The sequence below is a fragment of the Pelophylax lessonae genome, assembly GCF_965119305.1.
Source record: "Pelophylax lessonae genome assembly, chromosome: 8".
Classification (NCBI taxonomy): domain Eukaryota; kingdom Metazoa; phylum Chordata; class Amphibia; order Anura; family Ranidae; genus Pelophylax; species Pelophylax lessonae.
In genome coordinates this window covers 139,585,120-139,609,477 of record NC_138775.1, presented here as the reverse complement: position 1 = coordinate 139,609,477, position 24,358 = coordinate 139,585,120, and the positions used below count along the sequence as shown (strand labels likewise).

General features: G+C 45.0%; 1 protein-coding gene across 1 annotated transcript in view; it reads right to left on the bottom strand.

Annotated features, from left to right (window-relative positions):
• The window catches only part of ST13 (ST13 Hsp70 interacting protein), a 214,501-nt gene that overhangs the window by 170,332 nt on the left and 19,811 nt on the right, over positions 1-24,358 (bottom strand). Inside the window, exons 3-4 of the mRNA XM_082264769.1 lie at positions 3,296-3,365; positions 3,143-3,213 (exon numbers count right to left, since the gene is read on the bottom strand). Coding sequence (XP_082120895.1) covers positions 3,143-3,213; positions 3,296-3,365 — 141 coding nt within the window. The remainder of the gene's footprint in view (positions 1-3,142; positions 3,214-3,295; positions 3,366-24,358) is intronic.

Below are 24,358 nucleotides of genomic sequence, written 5' to 3'. Positions count from 1 at the left end.
TCCCGCTTGTTCCAGCCGGGCGTACGAACCCTTTATGGGCGGTAAAGAAAGGTCCTCGCTTGTTATGAGGTCCCTTAGCTTTAGCAGCCTGTGGCAAGAAGGTGCTCTTGCCCCCAGTGGCATCCTTAATGATCTCATCTAGGGTGGCCCCAAATAGGCGATTCCCCTGAAAGGGGAGTTTCGTCAAGGTCTTTTTGGAACCTAGGTCCGCTGACCAGCATTTTAACCACAGCACACGTCTGAGGATAACCGCTGACATAGATGCATGCCCTAATAGGGGGGTAGCATCCAAGGCTGCGTCACAGACAAACTGTAGCCCTTGTATAATCTGTACCATCAATTCAGATGTTCCCTGGGGGATATCCTTCCCCCTTCAGGTCCTGGCGTACCAATCTAGCCCATTCCGTAAGTGTCTGGGAAACCAGACCAATGACAATTACTGGTCTAAATGCTGACCCTATCAGGGAAAAGATAGTGCGGGACTCCGCTTCCACCTTCCGATCCACCGGATTCTTAAAGGACGAAGTGTCCTCTGCTGGAATAACCGTGGCTTTATTCAGTCTGGAAATAGGTGGGTCTACCACTGGTGGTACCGTCCATTTCTTAATGAGGGATTCCTCAAACGGATAGCGTCTAGCAATACGTTTGGAAATAGTAAAGGTACGCTTAGAATGCTCCCATTCTTCTTTAATTTTATTACCAAAACACTTGGGTACAGGAAAAACCTTCAGCGTTTTGGTGGGTTTGTTAGTACCAAAGGGAATCTCTGTTTCAGTTGCCTCTGCCGGTGAAACCTCAAGTCTTAAGGTTTCCCGAACCGCCACAACTAGTGCGTCCACCAATGCTTCTTCCCGAATTATGGCGGAAGTATGAACGTCCTCCTCACTGTCTGAAGGAACTTTACCTGAGACAACAGCCCTTGCAGAGGGACCTGCAGCTGCAATGACCATCTCAGACTCTGAGTCTGAAGTGTCAGATGATATAGGGGTAGGCGGAGGTCTCTTTCTTGACCCCCGTTCCTGACAGGCCGCCTCCACCCGAGCCACCATAGACTCCAAAACTGCTGTAAATGCATCCATACTGTGTGCACCGGCGGGTCCCGTGGCCCCCTTGAGGGAAACAGGTGGGGGTACTTGTGTGGCAGGGTCCATGATAATTCCAGTTACTACCCGGAAAATTCAATTCAAAATAAAACTTTTTTTTTTTTTTTTTTTCAGACCCCCAGCGCCACAAAGCCCCTCAGTGTTACCTGCTAGGGATCCCTATCGAGTGAGAGAGAGATAGACCCCCAGGCTCACCACTTGATGCTCAGAGTTCACTGCAACTAGTCTCAGCACTGTCTCGAACAGACAGGAAGTCTCTTGGCTGGCTGCCCGGGAAGAAAGGAGGCGGCTCCGCCCCTCTGTACGCCTTCCGGCGCCTCCCCTAGCTCCACGAGGTGTTTGGGTCACCTCAAACATGGCCGCCCCCATGCTGAAGACACGAGGCTACGCCAAAATGGCGGCCTCGTGCGATCTACGGCGGTCTGTTACAGAATAGCAGCGTGACTGCAGAGTATCTCGGCATCACAAACCTTTCTCTTCATGGAGATCAACTTGGCCGGCGGTACCGGACCCTGGCGGACCGCGTGGCCGTCGGGAGGCATGCCTTAGCTGGAGGAATGACCTGGAAAGCCGCATACATGTCCTGTGGCTTCTGACAGGTAGGATACTTTCTCTTATCACAGTAAGATTCCAGTACTGCCACTGATTACAATCATTTAAACATACTTGCAATTAGATTGTCAGCTCCCAAACCAAGCCTCCTGGCTTTTTGTACACAAAAATCACACTCAAAATAGGGGGATCTGTGCCATGTTATAGGATAGAGGGGAACCCATCCTTACCATACAGAGAGGGGCCCGCGTTCACCACAGGACCCGTCAGGGGAAATGGGGGAACATACTACTCACCGTACCGGAACCAGGCGGGCGCCAACTCCTGACAGTACCCCTCTCCACCGAAGTTGGAGGGCTGTCGACCAATACGGGCGCCGTGACTCATGGTCTTTGGCGTTTCAGCGAGACGTTTAACTCGCAGGGTCAGTCCCCGTCCAGTGGGACTATGTCGCGGCCGACCCAGCGCGGAGCTATGGCCTGCACGCGCTCGTAGGCTGAACTGGGGTGACCACTGGATCTCAACATCCCGCCCGTCGCCCAGTTCAGCTTTCTTGCTTGAAGATCTCACAGGAACACTGGAGAAAAAAAGCTGTCTAAAAATCTTTTTTAAAAAAAAAATCCTGCCAGGACCGAAGATCCCAGCAAGGTATCTAGGTCCTTACTCCTGACTAGACAGAAAAAACTGATTTGCTGTAGCAGAGAGAGAGAGAGGATATACCCTCGGGGACTGCCCCTAGGGTGTGGCCAGAGCATTTTCTTTCCTGTCTAGTCCTACTCCTGTGGAGGGCAGCATAACCCGAGGGTGTTGAATCACCGAGGACTACGTCTGTCAATGAGCGATAGAGAAATATATATATATATCCTGATCCTAGCATGATAGACAGTACAGTCCTTGTGCTGTGTCATTTACCCCTCTCTAGGTTTTAAAAAAAAAACCTGGAAGAAAACAAAATATTTTAAAAAAAGTTTGTGTCCCCTGTCTTCTTTTCTCCTCTTCCCCTGTCAGCTCAGGAGTCAGCATTATAACATTCTGTAACCTCAAAAATAAACCTTGGTTAAAATCATTAAATTATGCAATCTGTTTTGTAAAAAGATGATATAATGTTCAGCGAGTCTCCATTTATAACTTTATTGTGTAATTAAGGTATTTTTCCCAATAAAAAGTTACAAACAGACACACTGCACATTATATAATCGTTTTACAAAATGGATTACATGTTTTTACAGGGATTTTAACTAGGGCTTATTTTTGGGGTAGGGCTTATATTGCAGCTATCCTCAAAAATCACGCTAGGTCTTATTTTCTGGGTAGGGCTTATTTTCAGGGAAACAGGGTAATGCCAGGTGTCAGATGAATAATCATGGGCACTAGAGCAGACTTGCCTTTGATATATATTAAGTACAACTTCTCCAAATGAAGTAAATACAATTGTAACTCTCAGCGTCTGACGCAAAAGTAATGCCAAGTAAACACAGCAACATTACCTCTATATCATCATTTCCCATCTCCTGTGGGGGCTCATCATCTGGTGCAATAACACCTTCATTATCAATATCTGGTTCAAAAACAAAATAGATTAGAAAAACACATAATGGACTAAATTATGGAATCGCATAACTGTTTGTCATTTAGCTTACCCAAGTCACTTTCTTCACTCGCTGGTTGAGGAGTTGGAGATGGAACCCTTTCTTCTTTTATCTCATCGGTCTATAAAAAAATAAATAAAAAAATAAATAAAAATACAGATAATGTTGAAAACAGATTAATCAATAAAAACAAAGATATTGTACATAGGTGAGCACAACAAGCCGATCATGTGATTTAGAATGAGCAGAATTGCAGCTTTACAGTACCCCCATCTGCCAGTATGTATTGTCAGTTTTCCAGTTTTTGATATTCATTCACACATTCATTTTTTTAATAGAGTTCTGTCTGCTTGGGGTCCCAAAACCAGTGTAGCGCTTTGCACATTTCTCAAGCATATGTTGTGCTTCTTAAAAAGCAATTTTTTTTTTTTAAATCAGTAGTTTGGCTATTGCTTGATCAATCCCATAGTGTACAAGCTTGCTAAACAGAACATATATACGTGTGTATGCAGTGTGTGTGGCAATTCACATGCATAGGTGTGAGAAGGCCCATTTAGTTTCTTTTTCACACTAATCAGATGTGAGCAAAAACACACAGGAAAGAATAGGATTCTACCTGAAATGCATTTTTTTACAGCAAAATGCATACATTTTCCTGCAAAACAAAATAAATGTGAATGGGCCCTAAAAGGACAGAAAATAATGGAAAGGTGCTAGTACTCATGATTCCTAAGGTAAAGTGTTGGTAAACCTCTGACATGAAGTATAAACAAAGCATATCCCTCAATAGCCGGGGGTCGGCAACCCATCGATCACTGGCAGGTGACCAGTAGATCGGGAATAGATTCCTGCCCCGCCGACAAAATGGCTTCCCCGCAAAGGTGCCGAGTGGCACAGACGTATGATCAGCTAATCCTAGGCTACAGGGGCTGCCCCCGCCCTGCAGCCACACGTATGCAAAGGGACAGGCACTGCCTCCAGAATAACTCAGGTGGGTTCGGGCTCTTGTCCGAACACGCCTGAACTCCTACTCTATGTGAAGTTCGGCTCTTGGATCTCTGCCCCGTTAACTAAGTTCCTGCAAAGTTGCAGATGGGTGAGGTAAAAATAAGTGCAGAGAGAAAATGGAGCGATTAACAGCCCCCTCTTACTAATTGATCCATGGATAAATGGCAAGGTCTACTTATCAGTCACAGTAAGGTAGGCTCTCATCACATTGTACCCCCCTGCACTGCACGCTCCTGATCGCCCTGCGCCGATTCTTCCTGTCCCCCCCCCCCCCCAGTAAAACCATCATTAAACCAGGTATTGGTACTTTTGGCAGTGTGGGGAGGTGCCAAGTCCTGCTTAAAAATGAAATCAGCATCTCCATAAAGCTGGTCAGCAGAGGGATGCATGAAGTGCTCTAGAATTCCCTGGTAGAGGGCTGCACTGACTTTGAACTTGATAAAACACAGTGGATCATCACCAGCAGACGACGTGGTCCCCAAATCATCGCTGACTGTGGAAACCTCACACTGGACCTCATGCAACTTGGATTTTGTGCCTATCCAGACTCTGAAACCTTGATTTCCAAATGAAATGCAAAATTTTCCACAGTCTGATTTGGGGAGCCATGTCATCTGCTGGTGTTGGTCCACTGTCAAGTCTAAAGTCAGCGCAGCCCTCTACCAGTAAATTCTAGAGCACTTCATGCTTCCCTCTGCTGACTAGCTTTATAGCGATGCGGATTTCATTTTCCATCAGGACTTGGCACCTGTCCACACTGCCAAATATACCGATACCTGGTTTAATGTTAATGGTATCACTGTGCTTGATTGGCCAGCAAACTCGCCTGACCTAAACCCCATAGAGAATATGTGTGATATTGTCAAGAGGAAGATGAAACACCAGACCCAACAATGCAGACGAGCTAAGGCCGCTGTCAAAGCAACCTGGGCTTCCATAACACCTCAGCAGTGCCACAGTCTGATCACCTCCATGCCGCACTGATGCAGTAATTCATACAAAAAGGAACCCCCGGCCAAGTATTGAGCGCATACTATACTGTACATGGACACTTTTCAATAAGCCAACATTTCTGTATTAAAAAATATATAATTTATTTTTTTATTGGTCTTATGTAATATTCTAATTATCTGAGATACCGATTTTTGGGTTTTCAGTAGCTGTAGGCCATAATCATCAAAATTAAAATAAAATGCTTGAAATAGATCACTCTGTAAACGCAATAAAATATAGGAGGAGTTTCACTTTTTGAATAAATTTACTGAAATAAATTAACTTGATATTCCAATTTTATGAGATGCACCTGTATATTCGTAGGGTTCAATACTGAGTTGGCCCACCCTTTTCAGCTAGAACAGCTTCAACTCTAGGAAGGCTGTCCAGGAGGTTTAGGAGTGTGTCTATGGGAAGGTTTGATCATTCTTCTAGAAGCGCATTTGTGAGGTCAGGAACTGATGTTGGAGAGAAGGCCTTGCTCGCAGTCTCCGCACGAATGCATCCCAAAGGTGTTCTATCGGTTGGAGGTCAGGACTCTGTGCAAGCCAGTCAAGTTCCTCCACCCCAAACTTGCTCATCAATATCTTTATAGACCTTGCTTTGTGCACTAGTGCGCAGTCATGTTGGAACAGCATGGGCCAACCCCAAACTATTCCTACAAAGTTGGGAGCAATAAATTGTCCAAAGAGTCTTGGTATGGTGATGCCTTAAGAGTTCCTGTCACTGGAACTAAGAAGCCAAGCCCAACCCCTGAAAAACAACCCCACACCACCAAATGATTTGGACTAGTGCACAAAGTCCTGACTGCAACACAAAAGAACACCTTTGGGATGAATTAGAGCGGAGACAGCAAGCTAGGCTTTCTCTCAAACATCAGTGCCTGACCTCACAAATGTGCTTTTGGAAGAACAAACACACACTCCTAAACCTTGTGGACAGCCTTCCCAGAATAGCTGAAGCTGTTAGCTGCAAAGAGAGGGCCAATTTGGGAAGGGAACTATAATTTAATTATATATAAATAAATAATATCTATCTCACACCCCTTTGCCCACAGTTGATCCAGAGGAAGACAAAAAAAAAAAACAAAAAACAAAAAAAAAAAAAAAAAAAAAAAAAAACAACACACAAGTTTGGCTGCTCTTCTCTCCTGTTCCCCAATATCCTTTTTTTGTGAACTGGTGCCCAAAACTGAACTGCATATTTCAGATAAAGTCTTACTAATGATTTGTACAGGGGCAAATTAATATCCCTCTCTCTCTGCAATCCAGGCGCTCTTAATACAAGAAAGGATTTTGCTTGCTTTGGAAACTGCAGCTTGGCATTGCATGACAAGCTTATGATCCACCAGAACACCCAGATTCTTCACCATTGACTCTCCTAGTTGTTCTCCTAGTATGTATGATGCATGCATATTCTTAGCCCCCAAGCGCACAATTTTACATTTATCAACATTAAACCTCATTTGCCACTTAGTTGCTCAATTAAACAGTGCATTGAGGTTGGCTAGTAAGTTGGAGACATCCTGTAGGGACATTATTCCACTGCAAAGCTTGGTGTCATCTGCCAAGACTGAAATGGTACTTTTAATCCCAGACCCTAGATCATTTATAAAAGATAAAAAGTAATGGTCCCAACACTGAACCTTGGGGTATACCATTGATAACCTATTAGACCAGAGTAGAATAATTAAAGTGGAGGTAAAGCCTAATACTTAAATTCTCCCTTGCAATCATTGTCAGCCTAAGGTCTCAAAATAAAATAAAAATTCCAGGTTTTTCTACCTTTATTTTGCAGTAACCAGAGCCTGTCACATGACTTCAATCCCTCTTCCTTTTGAGTGTAAGAGTGGCCAGTAGGCGTGGTTACTGAAGGCTAGTGACATCACTTCCAGTAAGGGACCCTGTTCCTGTGTAGCTAGTGGGCGTATACAGGATGGGAGGAAGCGATAGGTTCCTGCTCAGTGTTCCTGCTCAGTGCTTCTCATCAATAAGGATGCATTGTGCATCTTTGTGCATGAGAATATGAAGAAATACAATAATCATTGACACAGGATGGCTGGGAGCTCCAGTTCACATATACAGTAAAGCTGTGCAGGGCTTTGAATCAAGTCTACCACAGGAGAAGGGAGCTGGATGCAGGGAGAACTGTCAGTGTAGCTGGAAGTGCACTGGGGTCTCAACTCACAGTCAACAATTACTACTATACATGAACGCCACATGATACCACCTTGTAGTGCGAGTCTAATGCATGACAAGCAGAGAACTCCACACGATCCAACGTAGTGTGAGTGTAACACACGAGAAGCAGAGAACTTTACATGATCCAACATAGGGTGTAACACAAAGGCTGCAGTATAATGCACTGGATTTCTCCCTAGAGTGTGAGTGTGTTGGTGTATACACCGCAGTGAGCATTCCAGCTTTACTGCTATCTCTCTCTAAGCTCGAAGACAAAATGAGGCTTGGAAGAGGAGCCCCTGCACAGTCTGCAGAAGGCTGGGATAGATGGGGGGTGGTGCTGGGCAGGAGAGGGGTGGGGTTGCTAAAAGCTGGTCTTGATTTCTCACACAGAGACCGACAATCTTTCAGGAAGTGCCTGGGAGCTGCCAAATTCAGCTCAGCAGGCAAACTGTTGTCGGTGAAGAACAAGAAACAGTCGATTGTCTAGCTTAGAAAGTCTAATCTGAGCCAGACAATCAGCAAACCTGAAAAGGATTATCAACGTTAAACATATTTAACATACTAATCATGGGCAAATTTTCAAATTTTGACTGGAATTCCCCATAGTTACATAGTTAGTCAAGTTGAAAAAAGACACAAGTCCATCCGGTTCAGCCATAAAAAAAAACAAAAAAACAAACAAACCAGTATTGAAAACCCTACCATACAATCCCATATACACAATCCTATACCCGCTGTTGATTCAGAGGAAGGCAAAAATAAACCCCAGCAAAGCATGATCCAATTTGCTACAGCAGGGGAAAAAAGCGGAGTTAGACTTACCGGTAACTCCTTTTCTAATAGTCTTCCAGGACAGCCCATGAGACCTAGGGCTCCTCCTACCAGGACAGGAAACACATTCCAATCAAATAAAAGGCGTCGCCCTAGCTCTCACCTTCAGTATTCTCGAGAACCGTAGGGCATCCTGTAAAACTATATATTTATTATACACATACACACACACATATACATGTATACATACATACATACACAGTATAGACCAAAAGTTTGGACACACCTTCTCATTCAGAGTTTTCTTTATTTTCATGACTATGAAAATTGTTGAGTCACACTTCAAGGAGGTAGTCACCTGAAATGGTTTTCACTTCACAGGTGTGCCCTGTCAAGTTTAATAAGTGTGATTTCTTGCTGATAGTCCTACTTAATAGACTGTAAGAAATTTGTATTATAGCAAGAAAAAAGCAGCCAAGTACAGGAAAACGAGTGGCCATCATTACTTTAAGAAATGAAGGTCAGTCAGTCCGAAAAATTGGGAAAACTTTGAAAGTGTCCCCAAGTGCAGTCACAAAAACCATCAAGCACTACAAAGAAACTGGCTCACATGCAGACTGCCCCAGGAAAGGAAGACCAAGAGTCACCTCTGCTGCGGAGGATAAGTTCATCCGAGTCACCAGCCTCAGAAATCGCAGGTTAACAGCAGCCCAGATTAGAGACCAGGTCAATGGCACACGGAGTTCTAGCAGCAGACACATCTCTAGAACAACTGTTAAGAGGAGACTGTGTGAATCAGGCCTTCATGGTAGAATAATCTGCTAGGAAACCACTGCTAAAGAAAGGCAACAAGCAGAAGAGACTTGTTTGGGCTAAAGAACACAAGGAATGGACATTAGACCAGTGGAAATCTGTGCTTAGGTCTGAGGAGTCCAAATTTGAGATCTTTGGTTCAACCACCGTGTCTTTGTGCGACGCAGAAAAGGTGAACGGATGGACTCTACATGCCTGGTACCGTGAAGCATGGAGGAGGAGGTGTGATGGTGTGGGGGTGCTTTGCTGGTGACACTGTTGGGGATTTATTCAAAATTGAAGGCATACTGAACCAGCATGGCTACCACAGCATCTTGCAGCAGCATGCTATTCCATCCGGTTTGCGTTTAGTTGGACCATCATTTATTTTTCAACAGGACAATGACCCCAAACACACCTCCAGGCTGTGTAAGGGCTATTTGACCAAGAAGGAGAGTGATGGGGTGCTGCGCCAGATGACCTGGCCTACACAGTCATCGGACCTGAACCCAAATCGAGATGATTTGGGGTGAGCTGGACCACAGAGTGAAGGCAAAAGGGCAAACAAGTGCTAAGCATCTCTGGGAACTCCTTCAAGACTGTTAGAAACCATTTCAGGTGACTACCTCTTGGAAGTGTGACTCTACAATTTTCATAGTCATGAAAATCAAGAAAACTCTGAATGAGAAGGTGTGTCCAAACTTTTGGTCTGTACTGTAATTATATATATATATATATTTATATTCCATACATACATACATACATACACACACATACATAATACAAGACAACACTGGGTGGGAATCCGGCTGTCCTGGAAGACTATTAGAAAAGGAGTTACTGGTAAGTCTAACTCCGCTTTTCTCAAGTCTTCTTCCAGGACAGCCCATGAGACGATGAGCCAGAAACTTACCAAGCTAGGGAGGGACTACTGCCTGGAGCACCTTTCGACCAAATGCCTGTTCCTGAGAAGAGAGGAGAGGAGGTCCAGGCGAGAATGCCTAACAAAGGTCGAAAAGTTAGATTAGGTAGCTGCCTTACAGATCTGCTCTGGTGAGGCACCAGCCCTTTCGGCCCAAGACGCGACCAAGGCCCTTGTTGAATGTGCGTTGATACATGGTGTAACCACATTCTTTGCTATATAGGCTTCTGTAATAGTCTGTTTTATCCACCTAGCTATGGTGGCTTTTGAAGCTTTTTCATCCCTATGTGTACCAGAGAAAAACACAAAGGGTATCACACTTCCTAAAGGTTTTAGTCACCTCCAGGTACAGTAGGTCAGAAGAGCCCTTCTGACATCAAAAAAAAACTCAAATTCTTCTCTTTTTCATAATTTGGAGAACTACAAAAAGGTAGGTAGTACAATATCCTGTGTTCTATGAAAGGAAGTAGCTACCTTAGGTAAAAACCCTGGATCGGTTTTTAACACTATTCGGTCTTCAAAATCATAAGAAAGGGCCCCCTAATTGAGAGGGCCTGCAGTTCACTAACTCTTCGAGCTGACGTCACTGCAACTAAAAATGAAGCTTTCAGAGTGAGTAGTCTTTCTGTTCAGTCCTTCAAAAGGGACCGTTACTAAAGCTTGAAGGACCAGAGATAGGTTCCAAGATGGACATGTTCTGACCACTGGAGGCTTAGCCCGGGCAATTGCCTTGAAGAATCTTCTGGAGATGGCCTGTGATTTTCAGCCATCCAAGAGTGAAACTTTCTCCATACTTTGGAGTATATAGCTCTCGTGACAGGTTTGACAATTGATCAAGGTCTTAATTATTTGTCTGAGAATCCCTGGGAACTTATGCCTCGTACACACGCAACGATTGTTGACCGTGAATTTTCGGCCAACGTCCAATCGGCCGATTGTTGGCTTGTTAGTATGATGCTTCCGACAACCAACTGCGACTTTTCGGCCGAACAAAATCTGGTGTGCATGCTTTAAAATTTTTGTTGGCCGTCAACAGAACGGCCGATTTTCCATCAGTCAGTACAGATTTCGGCAGACAAAAATCAGATGAGCAAGACTGGGCATGCTCAGAGAAGAAAAAGCACACAAAGTAAACCAGCACATGACATCACTTCTGAAGTTGGTTGTTGTTGGCCGAGAAAATTCGTGTGCAGTCTAGAGCACATTTCAACCAACCCAACAACTGGACAAAAGACAGCCGATCGGTCGGCCAACAATCGTTGCGTGTGTACAAGGCATTAGTATCTGCTTTTCAGATACCAAGCTGTTAGGTTCAAGGATTTGATGTGTGGATGGGTCACCGGACCCTGAATCAACAGGTCTTGTCTCCAGGGCAAGATTATTGAAGGCTTGGAGGTTAGGGCCTGTAGGCATGAAAACCATGGCCTTTTGGGCCAAAAGGGAGCTATCAGAATCAAATCTGTGTCCTCTTGGAGGAATTTCCGGAGGACCTTTGATATTAGCCTGACTGGAGGGAAGGCATAGCAGCGATTGAAGGACCAGGAGTTCGCAAAGGCATCGACCCTCAGGGACTGATCCCATTGATTCAGGGAAAAAAAACAAAAAAAACAAAAAAAAAAACTTTGTTTTGCTGTTTGTTTGGGCTGCAAAAAGGTCCACTTCTGGAAGGCCCCATTTGGCTGCAATATCTGCAAAGTCCTTGGGATTGAGGGACCCATTGTCTCCGACCAGGTGGTGGCTGAGGTGGTCTGCTAAGACATTCCGACTCCCCTTCATTTGAATAGCTGAAATGGATGCAAGGTTCAGCTCGGCCCAGGGGAAAATTTTCTGGGCTATGCTCTGTAACCCTTGACTCCGTGTACCTCCCTGTTTGTTGAGGTACGCCACTGTAGCTATATTGTCGGATTGAATCTGCAGATGACTTCCCTTTATGTTCATCTGAAAAACCTCTAAAAGCTTTTTGTACTGCCATGAGCTCTTTCTGATTTGACGAGGTTTGAGCTTCCTGTTGGGACCATTCTCCCTGAACCAACTGGTTCCGGAGATGGGCCCCCCCATCCGGAAGAGCTTGAGTCTGTGGTTATTCTTTGAGATATGTGAACAACCCAGTTTTGTCCCTCTGTAAGGTGAAGAGGTGATCTCCACCACCATAGGGTTCTTTTTACCCTGGTAGGAATTCTCACCTTCAGTTCCAAGGAATCTGGAAGTCCGTCCCAGTTCTTTAACAGGAACCATTGGAGGGGACGCTGCTGGTACCTTGCCCAAGGGACAGCTGGGAAACAGGAATTCATGAGGCCTATGACTCTGTTATGTCTCTGAGTGAGACCCACTGGCTGGTATGTAAAGAAGCCACCATGTGAAACATTTTTAAAATTTTGAGTTCTGGGAGAAAAAAACTCTTTGATCCAGAGAGGAGGAGATCTTGTATCTGAGATAAGTCACTCAGAGGGTGTCAGGCAAGATTTCTGTTTGTTGATCATCCATCCCAGTGATCCAAGGAACTCCTGAATCATTGTAGGTCCTCCCTTTAGATTGTGATCTGAATCCACCACTAACAGGAGATCGTCCAGGTTGGGGATGATCATGATGGACTTCAGTCTCAAATGGAGCTAACGCTTCCCCCAGGACCTTGGTGAAGATACAGGGGCTGAGGATAATCCGGAGGGCAGTGCCCGAAATTGATATTTGCCCCTGTCCAGAAAGAACTTTCGGGTATATGGGGATTTTTAATTTTCTGGAATTTCCTTCTTTTTGTCAGTAGTACGTTCCAGAGCTTCTGTCAGCCCGGGGCCTGAAGAGATGGTCACCTGTAAAGGGGAGACCACAGAGGCATAGTTTGGAAGTACCGTCACCAGACCATGACCTGAGCCAGAGACTTCTCCTGCCAAAGCGGAGGTTCTGGCTGTCATTCTAACCGCCTCAGCGGATAAATCAGCCAAAAACACTCCCTGCTATTGATTGCCAGTGATTGGAACAGGATCACACACACTGAGTTGTCTGTTCAGGGTGGTGGGGGAGATCGGTGTAATCCACACTCATCCTCCTCCATTCATCATTTGTTTTTCCATAAGGAGGAACAGCAAAAAAAAAACCTCACTGACAATCTATTTTGGAATTTAATTCCATAGTTCTTTGCTGTCAAAGGAAAACCTCTTTTTAAATTTAGAGAAAAATGGTTCCCTTTCAGGATTTTCCCATTCCAGCTTGATTGTATTTTTTAGCAAGGAGCCGATTGATTGCCAGTGATTGGTAATCACACACATACCCTGAATCGTCTGTTCAGGGTGGTGGGGGAGATTTGGTGTAATCAGCACTCATCCTCCTCCACCTTTCAGGATTTTTCCCATGGCAGCTTGCAAGGAGCTGATTGATTGCCAGTGATGGGTAATCACACACACCCCCCCGAGTTGTCTCTAGCAAGGAGTTGTGTACAGGGAAAAACTAGCACTTTTCTTATGGATTGTATACACAAGATTATACTTGCACCTTCTCCTCTTCAATTTCTAGTGTAACATACACTCTTTAAGCAATTCATCCACATCTTTAAGGGATCATTTTGAATCTGGAACCTGCACAGGACTCGCTTTCCCTGGGTTGAGGGGACTCCGATTCTTCCCTTGTGTCGTCACCATACACTCTGCTGGTTTAGACACAGATGTAGGGACCCAACTAAAAAGGTCAACATTCTTTTGGATGGATACAGTAGAGTCATCTTAAACAAGATTATCAAATGCATGTGCGGCACGCTTTTGCTCCATGTGGAACTTAGCCTAGTCCCTGCTGAATCGGCGGAGTCACGGGTACACAGTCTGTGCTGCTCCAAGGACACCGCCACGAACGGAAGAAGACTCCCCCTGCAATCCACTGACATCCACGGTCCTGCCCCTGTGGACCACGAGATACAGGAGAGAAGCGGTCAGCCCCTAATGCAACAAGTAAGGGTACCGCACTTGGGCAAGTAGAAGATGCACTTTAAATCCCGGTCTTTTTAGGACAGTTCCATGAGACCAGGAGCTTCAGTTTCAGGAACATGTTACCCCCCGTCCGGAGGAAACACTAATACTGAAGGTAAGGACTAGGGCGACGCCTTTTATTTGATTGGAATGCGTTTCCTGTCCTGGTAGGAGGAGGAGCCCTAGGTCTCATGGGCTTCCTGGAAGAGAACTTGAGAAAATTCCTTCCTGATCCCCCGAGAGGCAATCTGATATTCCCTGGATCAACTTTACCTATAAAAAAAAAATGTTAGTACCCATTTATATTATGTACACCTAGGAAAGAATCCAGGCCTTTTTTAAAGCAATCTAGTGAGCTAGCTAGAACCACCTCTGGAGGGATTCTATTCCACATTTTCACAGCTCTTATGGTTAAGAAACCTTTTCGTATTTGGAGACTAAATCGATTTTCCTCTAGGTGTAAAGAGTGCCCCCTTGTCCTCTGTGTTGTCCTTAAAGTGAACAACTCAAACCCAAGTTCACTATATGGACCCCTTATGTATTTATACATGTTGATCATATTCCCCCTTAATCTCCTCTTCTTAAGAGAATAAATTCAGATCCTCTAATCTTTTCTCATAGCTGGAGGTCCTCCATGCCTTTTATCAGTTTGATTGCCCTTCTCTGCACTTTCTCCAGTTCCCCAATATCCTTTTTAAGAAACTGGTGCCCAAAACTGAACTGCATATTCCAGATGAGGTACTTACTAATGATTTGTACAGGGGCAAAATTATATCTCTCTCTCTGGAGTCCATGCCTCTGTTAATACAAGAAAGGACTTTGCTTGCTTTGGAAATAGCAGCTTGGCATTGCATGCTATTATTAAGCTTATGATCTACCAGAACACCCAGATCCTTCTCCGCTCAACCACTACTCTCTGAATTTGGTTTTGTAGCCAGTTTTCAATCTATTTCCAAAAACTTTTTTTTCCAAGCCTGTAGACTTTACACATTAGCCGTGTGTGGGGAACTGTGTCAAACATTTTGGCAAAAATTAGATTTTTGTACTTGCTGTAAAATCCATTTCTATGAGTTAAAATCGACGGACACAGCACTCCATAATTCACAACTACTGGGTTATATTGCCTCCTCCAAGAGTAGGAATAGGCAGAACAAAAAACACCTGGCTATGCCCATGGGCCATCCTCAGCTGGTATATAACCCCCCCTCTCTGCTCTAGGTGATCATTTTAGTAGAAAGCAGTATAAGAAGTATCAGAACTCCATAGAGGGGTGGGTGCTGTGTCCATCCAATTCAAGAAATGGCTTTTACAAAGTACAAAAATCAAATTTTCTCTTTCCATTGACTGACACAGCGCTCCATAAATCATAATTACTGGGACACCCAAAAACAGTGCCAACCAAAGGCTAAACATGAGAGCCCTTAACCAGGACACAGGAGCCTTAACTGGGTCACACCGGAGCCCCATTTGAAAAATAAAGTTAAAAGAAAAAAAACACTCCTCAAGAGGGAACAGCCCCTCTTAAACAGCAGCCTGCATAACTTTGCGGCCAAAAGAAGCTACCACAGATGCCAAAGTATCTACCTTTTAAAATTTTGTGAAGGTATGCACTGACGACCAAGTGGCCGCCCGGCAAACTTGCGACATTGAAGCCTGATGACAGATGGTCCAAGAAGCACTCAGCGCCTGAGTAGAATGCGCCATGGCAGGGCAAGGTGGAACCTGACCCTTAATGGAATAGGCCTGAGTCACCCTCTGATCCATCCGGAGATGGTAGCCAAAAGAAGCGGCTAGCCCTTTTCTTGGTCTTTCCATAACCACATAAACGAGTCTGACCTCCGAAAAGACTTAGTAGCTGTCAGATATACCCAAAAATCGCACGAACCACATCCAAAAAAGGTATGCAAAGCAAATTTCTTGGAATGGGCCGGCTTGGGACACAAGGAAGGAAACAAAATGTCCTCATTCAAATGGAAGTCAGTGACAACTTTGGGCAGGGACGAAGAACCACTTTATCCCTATGGACCAGTAAATAGGGAATGCGACAGGATAATGCTGCAAATTCTGAAACCAAGCAGGCGGAGGTAATAGTCACCAAGAATGTCACCTGGGATAACGTAGGCAAGGAAGTCTCCCCGATATTCTCAAATGGAGGTTCCTGGAGAACCAAAATTACTAAATTTAAATCCAATGGCGGCAAAAGAGACCATACAGGTGGAGCCACATGTCAAACCCCCTGAATAAAAAAGGTACAAACTAAAAAGAGTGCGTGGCTAGGGGGGGGGGGGGGGGGGTCGCTGAAAGATTGCCAAGGCAGACACCTGGCCCTTCAAAAAAGGTACTCAAGGCCAACTTCTGATCAAGGAAGAAAGGTTAAGATCCGAGCCACAGAAAAGGATAGAGGATAAGCGCCAATCGACTCACACCAAGAAATGTACGCTTTCCACGTACGATGGTATATCCTGCTGGAAGAAGACTTCTTGCCTTCACAATAGCAGGGATCACTGATCCAGACAGACCTCTATCCCTCAGTACCAGGCTTTCAATAGTAAGTCGTTAAAACCAGCGACTATAAAGTAGGATGGTAGATCAGCCCTTGGGACAACTGGTCTTCTCTGAGAGGAAGCCCCCAAGGGACGTTTACAGCCCCCAGGATGATTGGAAGATTCCTTGCAGGAACTGCAGAAGAAGCCTTAGCCAAGGATGATACTGGCCTTACCGTGGCACTTGGATGCCTGCGGCCTCTGTCAGAAGACCCAGTGACCTTGTCACGAGCTTCGGTATCCTCCTGTGGAGCCGATCCTGCTAAAGGAGCTGCATGTAAGAATGTGCAAACAGAACTGTCTTGAACAGTGAATCGATCGAGAAGCATGAAAGAATTTTCTATGGGCTGAGAAGCAGGGCCCCCATCTGCAGTGAGGCTTGTTGACTGTGGCAGAAACGTCCTCCCCTCCGTGATACCCTTAAAGTCATCCAGGATAGCCCCAAACAAGCGATCGCCTTGAAAGAGCAGATCAATGAGAGCTGTCTTAGAGGCTTGGTCTGCAGACCTATTCTTAAGTCACAGCACGCACCTAATCACCAACACTGAAACAAAGTTTGGGCAGCACAGGAGCTGTATCCAAAGCTGCATCACAAATTAACTGCAGCCCATGGCCTCGCTGGTCCCCTAAATCAACATATGCAGCGGGGACCTGCCCTGGCGCAAAAGCTTGGCCCATTCAGTTAGGGTCTAAGACACCAGGGCTGGAGCAAAGACTGGCCGCAATGCCGAACCAGCCATAGTAAACATGCTGCGTGCCACAGCCTCTGCTTTCTTGTCAGCCGGGTCCATAAAGGACGGGAATTCCTCTACTGGGATCATCAAATCATACGATGCCCTGCGACTGACGGTGCTCTGTGACTGACAGTGCCCGACGGTGCCCTGTGACTGACTGAGCGTACTCTGCGACTGAGTACCTGGGAAGACTGTTGAGTATCTTAGCGACTGGTGAGTATCTTAGCGACTGGTGAGTACTCCAGGTTTAGTACCAGGGGAGGTAGAGGTAGTGTAGGTAAGGAATTGCAGGTCGTTACATTATCCCCATAGAGTAGTGGGTAATAATGTCCGACAGGATTGCGGATGCCACTCCGTGCACTTCTTGCGCCATGTATGCGTTCCTTGATGAACCAATCGAGGGTGAATACTGCTGTGCAGGATGTGAGCGACTTGTTGCTCTGGAAGCCCAGATCCTGGATCTAGAAAACATAGTGGCAACACTGCGTAGCATCAACAACCTGGAAAGGAGCTTGGACATCACCCATCAGGCGCTGGCAGGGGCTGGCATAGAGGAGGGAGGAGTAGAGGAGACGCAGGCATCAGAGGTAGGCAGCTGGGTGACCTTTAGGAAGGGTAGAGGGATGAGGGTCAGGGAGGCCAGTCCTGAGTTGGTACACCCTAACAAATTTGGCAAGTTGCAGGTTGAGGGGGATATCAGCTCAGGGGTGGCAGTGCTGGAGCAGGCGCCCTCCCCCAGCTGCCAGGGGAATGGCGGCTCCAGGAGGAAGGGGGGGCCGAGATTCAGGAAAGGTTAGACAGGTTGTGGTAGTTGGGGACTCAATCATCAAGAGGACAGAGAGGGCAATCTGTGGAAAAGATTGCAGTAGCCGGACAGTATGTTGTTTACCAGGCGCTCGAGTTCGGCACATCGCGGATCGGGTAGACAGATTATTGGGCGGGACTGGGGATGACCCAGCAGTCATGGTGCATGTGGGCACTAATGAACAAGTAAAAGGAAGGTGGAGGATCCTAAAGAATGATTTCAGGGACTTAGGTAATAGATTGAGGAATAGGACCTCCAAGGTGGTTTTCTCTGAAATACTGCCTGTACCTCGAGCCACACAGGAGAGGCAGAAGGAGCTTAGGGAACTTAACAAGTGGCTGAGGAATTGGTGTAGGAAGGAGGGGTTTGGGTTCCTGGAGAACTGGGCTGACTTCTCAGTCGGCTACCGAACTCTTTAGTAAGGATGGGCTGCACCTTAATGGGGACGGTACAGCTCTTTTGGTGAGAAAGATGGCCACCAAGTTGAAGGGGCTTTTAAACTAGGAGACGGGGGGGGGGGGGCTCAGATGTAGAGTCAGTTAGGAGGGAGCAAAGGACAGAAGGCAGTAGTAGAGTCAGCAGCGACAGTAGTTCCATAACGTCAATTGGGGGGGTCTGTGCGGGAAAACCTCAGACCAAAACAGAAATAAACATAATCACCATTCACGATTAACTTTCACAAAACTAAGAGGGGTATATGCTAATGCCAGGAGCCTAGCTAATAAAATAGAGGAGTTGGAAATGTTAGTACACGAGGATGACATAGACCTTGTGGGAATAACGGAGACTTGGTTCGACCCCTCACATATCCAAGGGTATTCGGTGTACCGGAAGGACAGGGTAGGAAAAAGAGGGGGAGGGGTATGTCTCTATGTCAAGAACAATGTAAGGGTGATAGAGAGGAGTGATATTACGGAAGGGATGAGTATGGAGTTATAATCCGTGTGGGTAGAACTCCATAGGGAAGAAGAAAAGGGAAAAGTAATTGTGGGGGTTTGCTATAGGCCACCCAACCAAAGGGAGGAGGTAGAGCTGGAATTTTTATCACTATTGGGTAAAGTGGCAAAACTAGGATCAGTCATCATATTGGGGGACTTCAATTATCCCGACATTGACTGGGAAGAGGGGACTGCACACTCACAGAAGGCCCGTCTTTTCACGGAAACGTTACAGGAAAACTACATGTCACAGTTGGTGGATTCTCCTACTAGAGAAAATGCAGTCCTGGATCGATTGATCACTAATGACCCAGACCTAATCTCAGAGGTAGGAGTCCAGGACAACTTGGGCTCTAGCGATCACAGGATGATCACATTTAGTGTAAATATTATAACAAGGCAAGTGGGGAACATAAGAACCCTAAACTTCAGAAGGGCAAACTTTCCAAAATTGTGCTCATTGATGGAAAGGGTAAACTGGGACCAAACACTGGGATCACTGACCACGGAGGAAAAATGGGAATGCTTTAGGAACATATTAAACAAATGCATCTTGCAGTGCATTCCTATGCGAAATAAATTTAGCAGAAGATACAAGGCCAAACCTGGCTTGCTAAACCGTAATGTTAAAAAACTTATTAGGGGAAAAAAAATGGCCTTCAAGAAATATAAATCAGAGGGCACAGTATCGGCTTTCGAGTAATACAAGGAGGCAAATAAGAAAAGTAAACACAAAATCAAAATGGCTAAAATCAACTTTGAGAGACAAATAGCGGAGGATAATAATAAAAAAAAAAAAAAAAACAAAGAAATTCTTTAAATATATCAACAGCAAAAAAGCTAGGGCAGAGCATATTGCACACAAAATTAACGATGATGGGAGGATGGTTACAGAGGACACTGAAAAAGCAACCGTACTGAATGTTTTTTTCTCGTCAGTCTTTACACAAGAAAAGGAAGGGTACACTGACCAGGACTGTATGGTTAGTAGTAATACACAGGACTTGCCACTATGGCTACCAGAGGGTGCAATCAGGGAAAGGCTGTATAAAAACTTAATACAAACAAATCACCAGGCCCGGATGGCATACATCCGAGAGTACTCAAGGAACTCAGTAAGGTTATATCTAGACCACTGTTCCTGATCTTTGCTGACAGTATTAGGACAGGAAATGTACCAGGGGACTGGAGGAAAGCTAACGTGATACCAATATTCAAAAAGGGGCGGAGGCATATCCCGGGAAATTATAGGCCTGTCAGTTTGACATCGATAGTATGTAAACTTCGGGAGGAGATGATAAGGCACTATATCGTAGAGTTTGCTTAAGACCACAACATCAGCAGTAATCAGCACAGGTTTACAAATGGGCGATCTTGTCAAACCAATCTCTTAACATTCTACGAGGAAGTGAGCTGTGAGCAAGATAGGGGCAGACCAGTGGATGTGGTGTACCTGGATTTCGCTAAGGCGTTTGATACAGTTCCCCATAAGCGCTTAAATTTATAAAATAAGGTCTGCAGGTATCGACCGCAGGGTTTGCTCTTGGATACGGAACTGGATAAAAGGGCGTGTACAAAGGGTGGTAATAAACAGCGCATACTCAGACTGGTCTGAGGTGGTAAGCGGGGTCCCCCAAGGCTCAGTCCTGGGACCAACCTTGTTCAATTTATTCATAAAAAGCATTGAGGACGGGATCAGTAGTTCAATATCAGTTTTTGCAGACGACACAAAATTGGGCAGGGCAATAACTGCACAGCATGAAGCAGATATCCTACAGAATGACCTGGACAAAATAACAGAGTGGGCAACGACATGGCAAATGAGGTTTAATGTGGAGAAGTGTAAGGTTTTGCACTTGGGGACTAAAAACATAAAAGCACATACACTTTAGGGGGGGAACCCTTGGGGGAATCAAAAATGGAGAAAGATCTGGGACTCTTGGTTGATAGATTAGGCAATAGCATGCAATGTCAAGCGGCAGCTGCCAAAGCCAGCAGAATATTAGCATGCATAAAGAAAGGGATGTATTCCAGAGATAAGACTATAATCCTTCCACTTTATAAAACTCTGGTCCGACCACATCTGGAATATTCTGTCCAGTTCTGGTCGCCAGTCCTCAAGGAGGGATGTGTTGGAGCTGGAGAGAGTCCAGAGAAGGGCAACTAAACTGATTAGGGGATTGGAGGACCTTAATTATGAAGAGCGTCTGCAATCGCTTGATTTATTCTCCCTGGAGAAGAGACGCCCGAGGGGGGACATGATAGCAATTTATAAATATCTCAATGGGGATCTCGGCATAGAAAAACAGCTATTCAGTCGAAGGGATTGCATGAGGACTCGAGGGCATACAATGCGATTAGAGGAGAAGCGTTTTAACCTCAGGCAACGTGGGGGGTTCTTTACTGTTAGGGCTACAAGATTGTGGAATTCTCTACCACTAGAGGTGGTTTCTGCGGGGAGTATGGTGGCTTTCAAAAGACTCTTAGACGTACATCTCAAGGATCAGAACATTCAGGGCTATGCGAGATGATTACAGCCACACACACCTACACAGGTTGAACTGGATGGCCTATTGTCTTTATTCAACCTCACCTACTATGTTACTATGATACAGCGCTACTGACACCTGATCATAAAGAAATGTGCAAATCCAACAACAATAATAATAATAATAATAATAATAATAATAATAATAATAATAATAATAATAATAGAGTGCTTAAATAAATAAGGTGCTATTCTAATTTTTCTAATAAAGTGCTTAAATGAATAAATGTACTATTCTAGTGCCAATAGTGCAAGTACTGATTGCTGTACAAAAACCTACAATTAATTATGGCGTATGGGTAGTGAATGGTATATTCACACACCCTCTCTACACCATAAAAGGTTGTTACCATGTGCTAAACATGCAGACAAATGATACAGTGCTTGAGTACATAAAGTGCTAATACGGTGCAATTTTAACATCTAGTGTTAACAATTCATAATGACACATCACCTATAAAATATAAGCATATAACAGTCCATATAGTGCATCCAACAAAATTAGGGTCTCTTCAATATCCCAAAAGTGCTCAAGTGATTACAGGGTTAATTAAGAGTGCTCGTGATCCCTCCACCGTATACGGATGGCCTCTCACCTCATTCTGACCTGTGTTTTACCACCAGGCCAAAAGCCCCCATGGGGATGTAAAGGGTCATGCCACTGTATCCTGGGATTTCCTTGAGACACTCTGGGGTTTGTAATCAGCTTGCCTCCTGCTTCACATGCTCATTACAAATATTATGGAAAGAAGAGGGAAAGAGGATCTAGTGCTCTAAATAGATTTGTTAGGCAAAAGGAAAAAGGCTGTAAGCTCTCGACTTCCTCAGTAGACCCCTACTGAGGAAGTACAGCGCGTACCTGCTTTTGAGGTTCGGCAGGGGTACGGCACCCTACTCCTCCCTCTGCTTCCTTGCCAATTACCGAATGCAGCAAGTTTCACGCATGCACAGTAGGGACCCAGCCGTGAAGCCGCAATGCTTCACTGCTGGGTTCCCTTACCGGCAATGGCAGCACCCGAGAGCCGATGGAAACATCAGCTGTGGTGCCGACATCGCTGGACTCCAGGACAGGTAAGTGTCCTAATATTAAAAATCAGCAGCTATAGTATGTGTAGCTGCTGACTTTTAATTTTTGGAGGCTGGAGGGGGCGGACTCTGCTATAAAAAAAAAAAAAAAAAAAAAAAAAGGCTTACAGGTACAGTTTCTGACATGCTAAGAGGTGGATTAACAGGCCGAAGCACAATTAAATTTGAGAGCCTAAGCTTCAGAAGCCATGACAAAAAACTGAAGCAGGATGAAATACTGGACCCCAAGACAGCAAATCTGGTTCAGTGGGAAGTGGGAAAATGGCATGGTCGAACAGAGAAATTATCTCTATGTACCAAATCATTCTTGGCCAGCCTGGAGGCTCCAGAATGGTAGAAATTCAAGTAAAAGGCTTGTGCTATGGTGAAAACAAAGTAAAAGGTAATCAATAGACAAAATACCCTTCATGGGGCCTGTACTAAAGTATAAATTCAAGGCCAAGTCCACCTTAAATACCAAGTTACATCCATCTTTAGGGTAAAATGTGAAACATGGTGCCAAGGCACCCTTCAAACCCTAAACCACCCCCTCCCCTCCCCTACAGAATATGCAGGTTCTACCTGGAGGCTGCGATCACTTTTTGCAGTGCTTGTAGTTATAAATGGAGCCAAGTGCAGTATTCACTGCACTCAGTCCATTGCTGCCATAGATGCAGTACTTACGTTCTTGGCAGTGAAAGGGTTGGCAGCGAAAGGGTTAAAAGATGAAGTGTTCAAACATAATGGCCACTTTTAAATAGAGGAGCCCTTTCGAAGAGAGAAACACTGAGCACATGGACTAGCACTGGGAGCAGGAAACTCCATGCACATACGAGAAATTATACACAGTATATAAGCTGCTACACTGATACTTGATGTTTACTATCTATGCAACGTTACTTATATTACAAACAAAAGAAATTGGCCCACGGGACTTTGTGTGAGGTATGTGTTTGGTGGCTGGAAAAAATTGAAAAATACAATCAATAAAAGCAATATTAATTTTATTGCATAATGTGCACAGGTTGTAAAAAATACAGACAGTAACATGTGCTCAGTGGCGCATGCTGTAGCTCAAAGGCTATGGTATGAATAATATACAACACAGGCAATATTGAATCACATGTTGGCAAATCAATTGGTGTGACCACTCATTTACAAACATAACAAATAGTTTGTTGAGACGATATGACAGTAGAATATAACATCATGATCTACGCGTTTCGGGAGCAATATCTCCCTTCTTCAGAGATCAGTATATTCATATTGTATCTATAATTGTATCTCATCAGTTCTACTCCTATTTATTTGTATGCTATATGCCATTATGTAATGAGATCAATATATGCTATGCTTTTACATCCAACATTTGACACAATCATGATATCTCTGTGTGCTAGGTGGTGGAAGTTCTAGCCCCGGGAGCTGCGATGTACGAAGAGGGAGCCTTTCTCTCCCTTGCTGTCCCCGTCCCTCCCCTTCTATGGGACGAGCGGGTCCACCTGTACATCGGCGTCATGCTGCACCTCCTAGCGCTGTGCGTCAGTGCGCTCACCGACGTCACCGCGTTGGTTGCGTGCCAGTACATCTACGGGTCGGAGAGGTCCGCTCCCCAGCGTTCCTCTCCTCCATGAGATCACAGACGCCGCTGCTCTGTCTGATCTCTCTATACCCGCCGCATGACGTTAGGATCCCATCTGTGCTGCCGGCCTCGGGTCCAGTTGGTAGGTCAGTCACTGAGTCACTCTCCCACTATTTCTGATTGATTATCTCCTTTCACTCACCCCCTTGGTTTAGCTGCTCTATACCTTCACTCATGATTTCACTTTTCCTTTTCCGATCTTGGACTTTGCTCGACA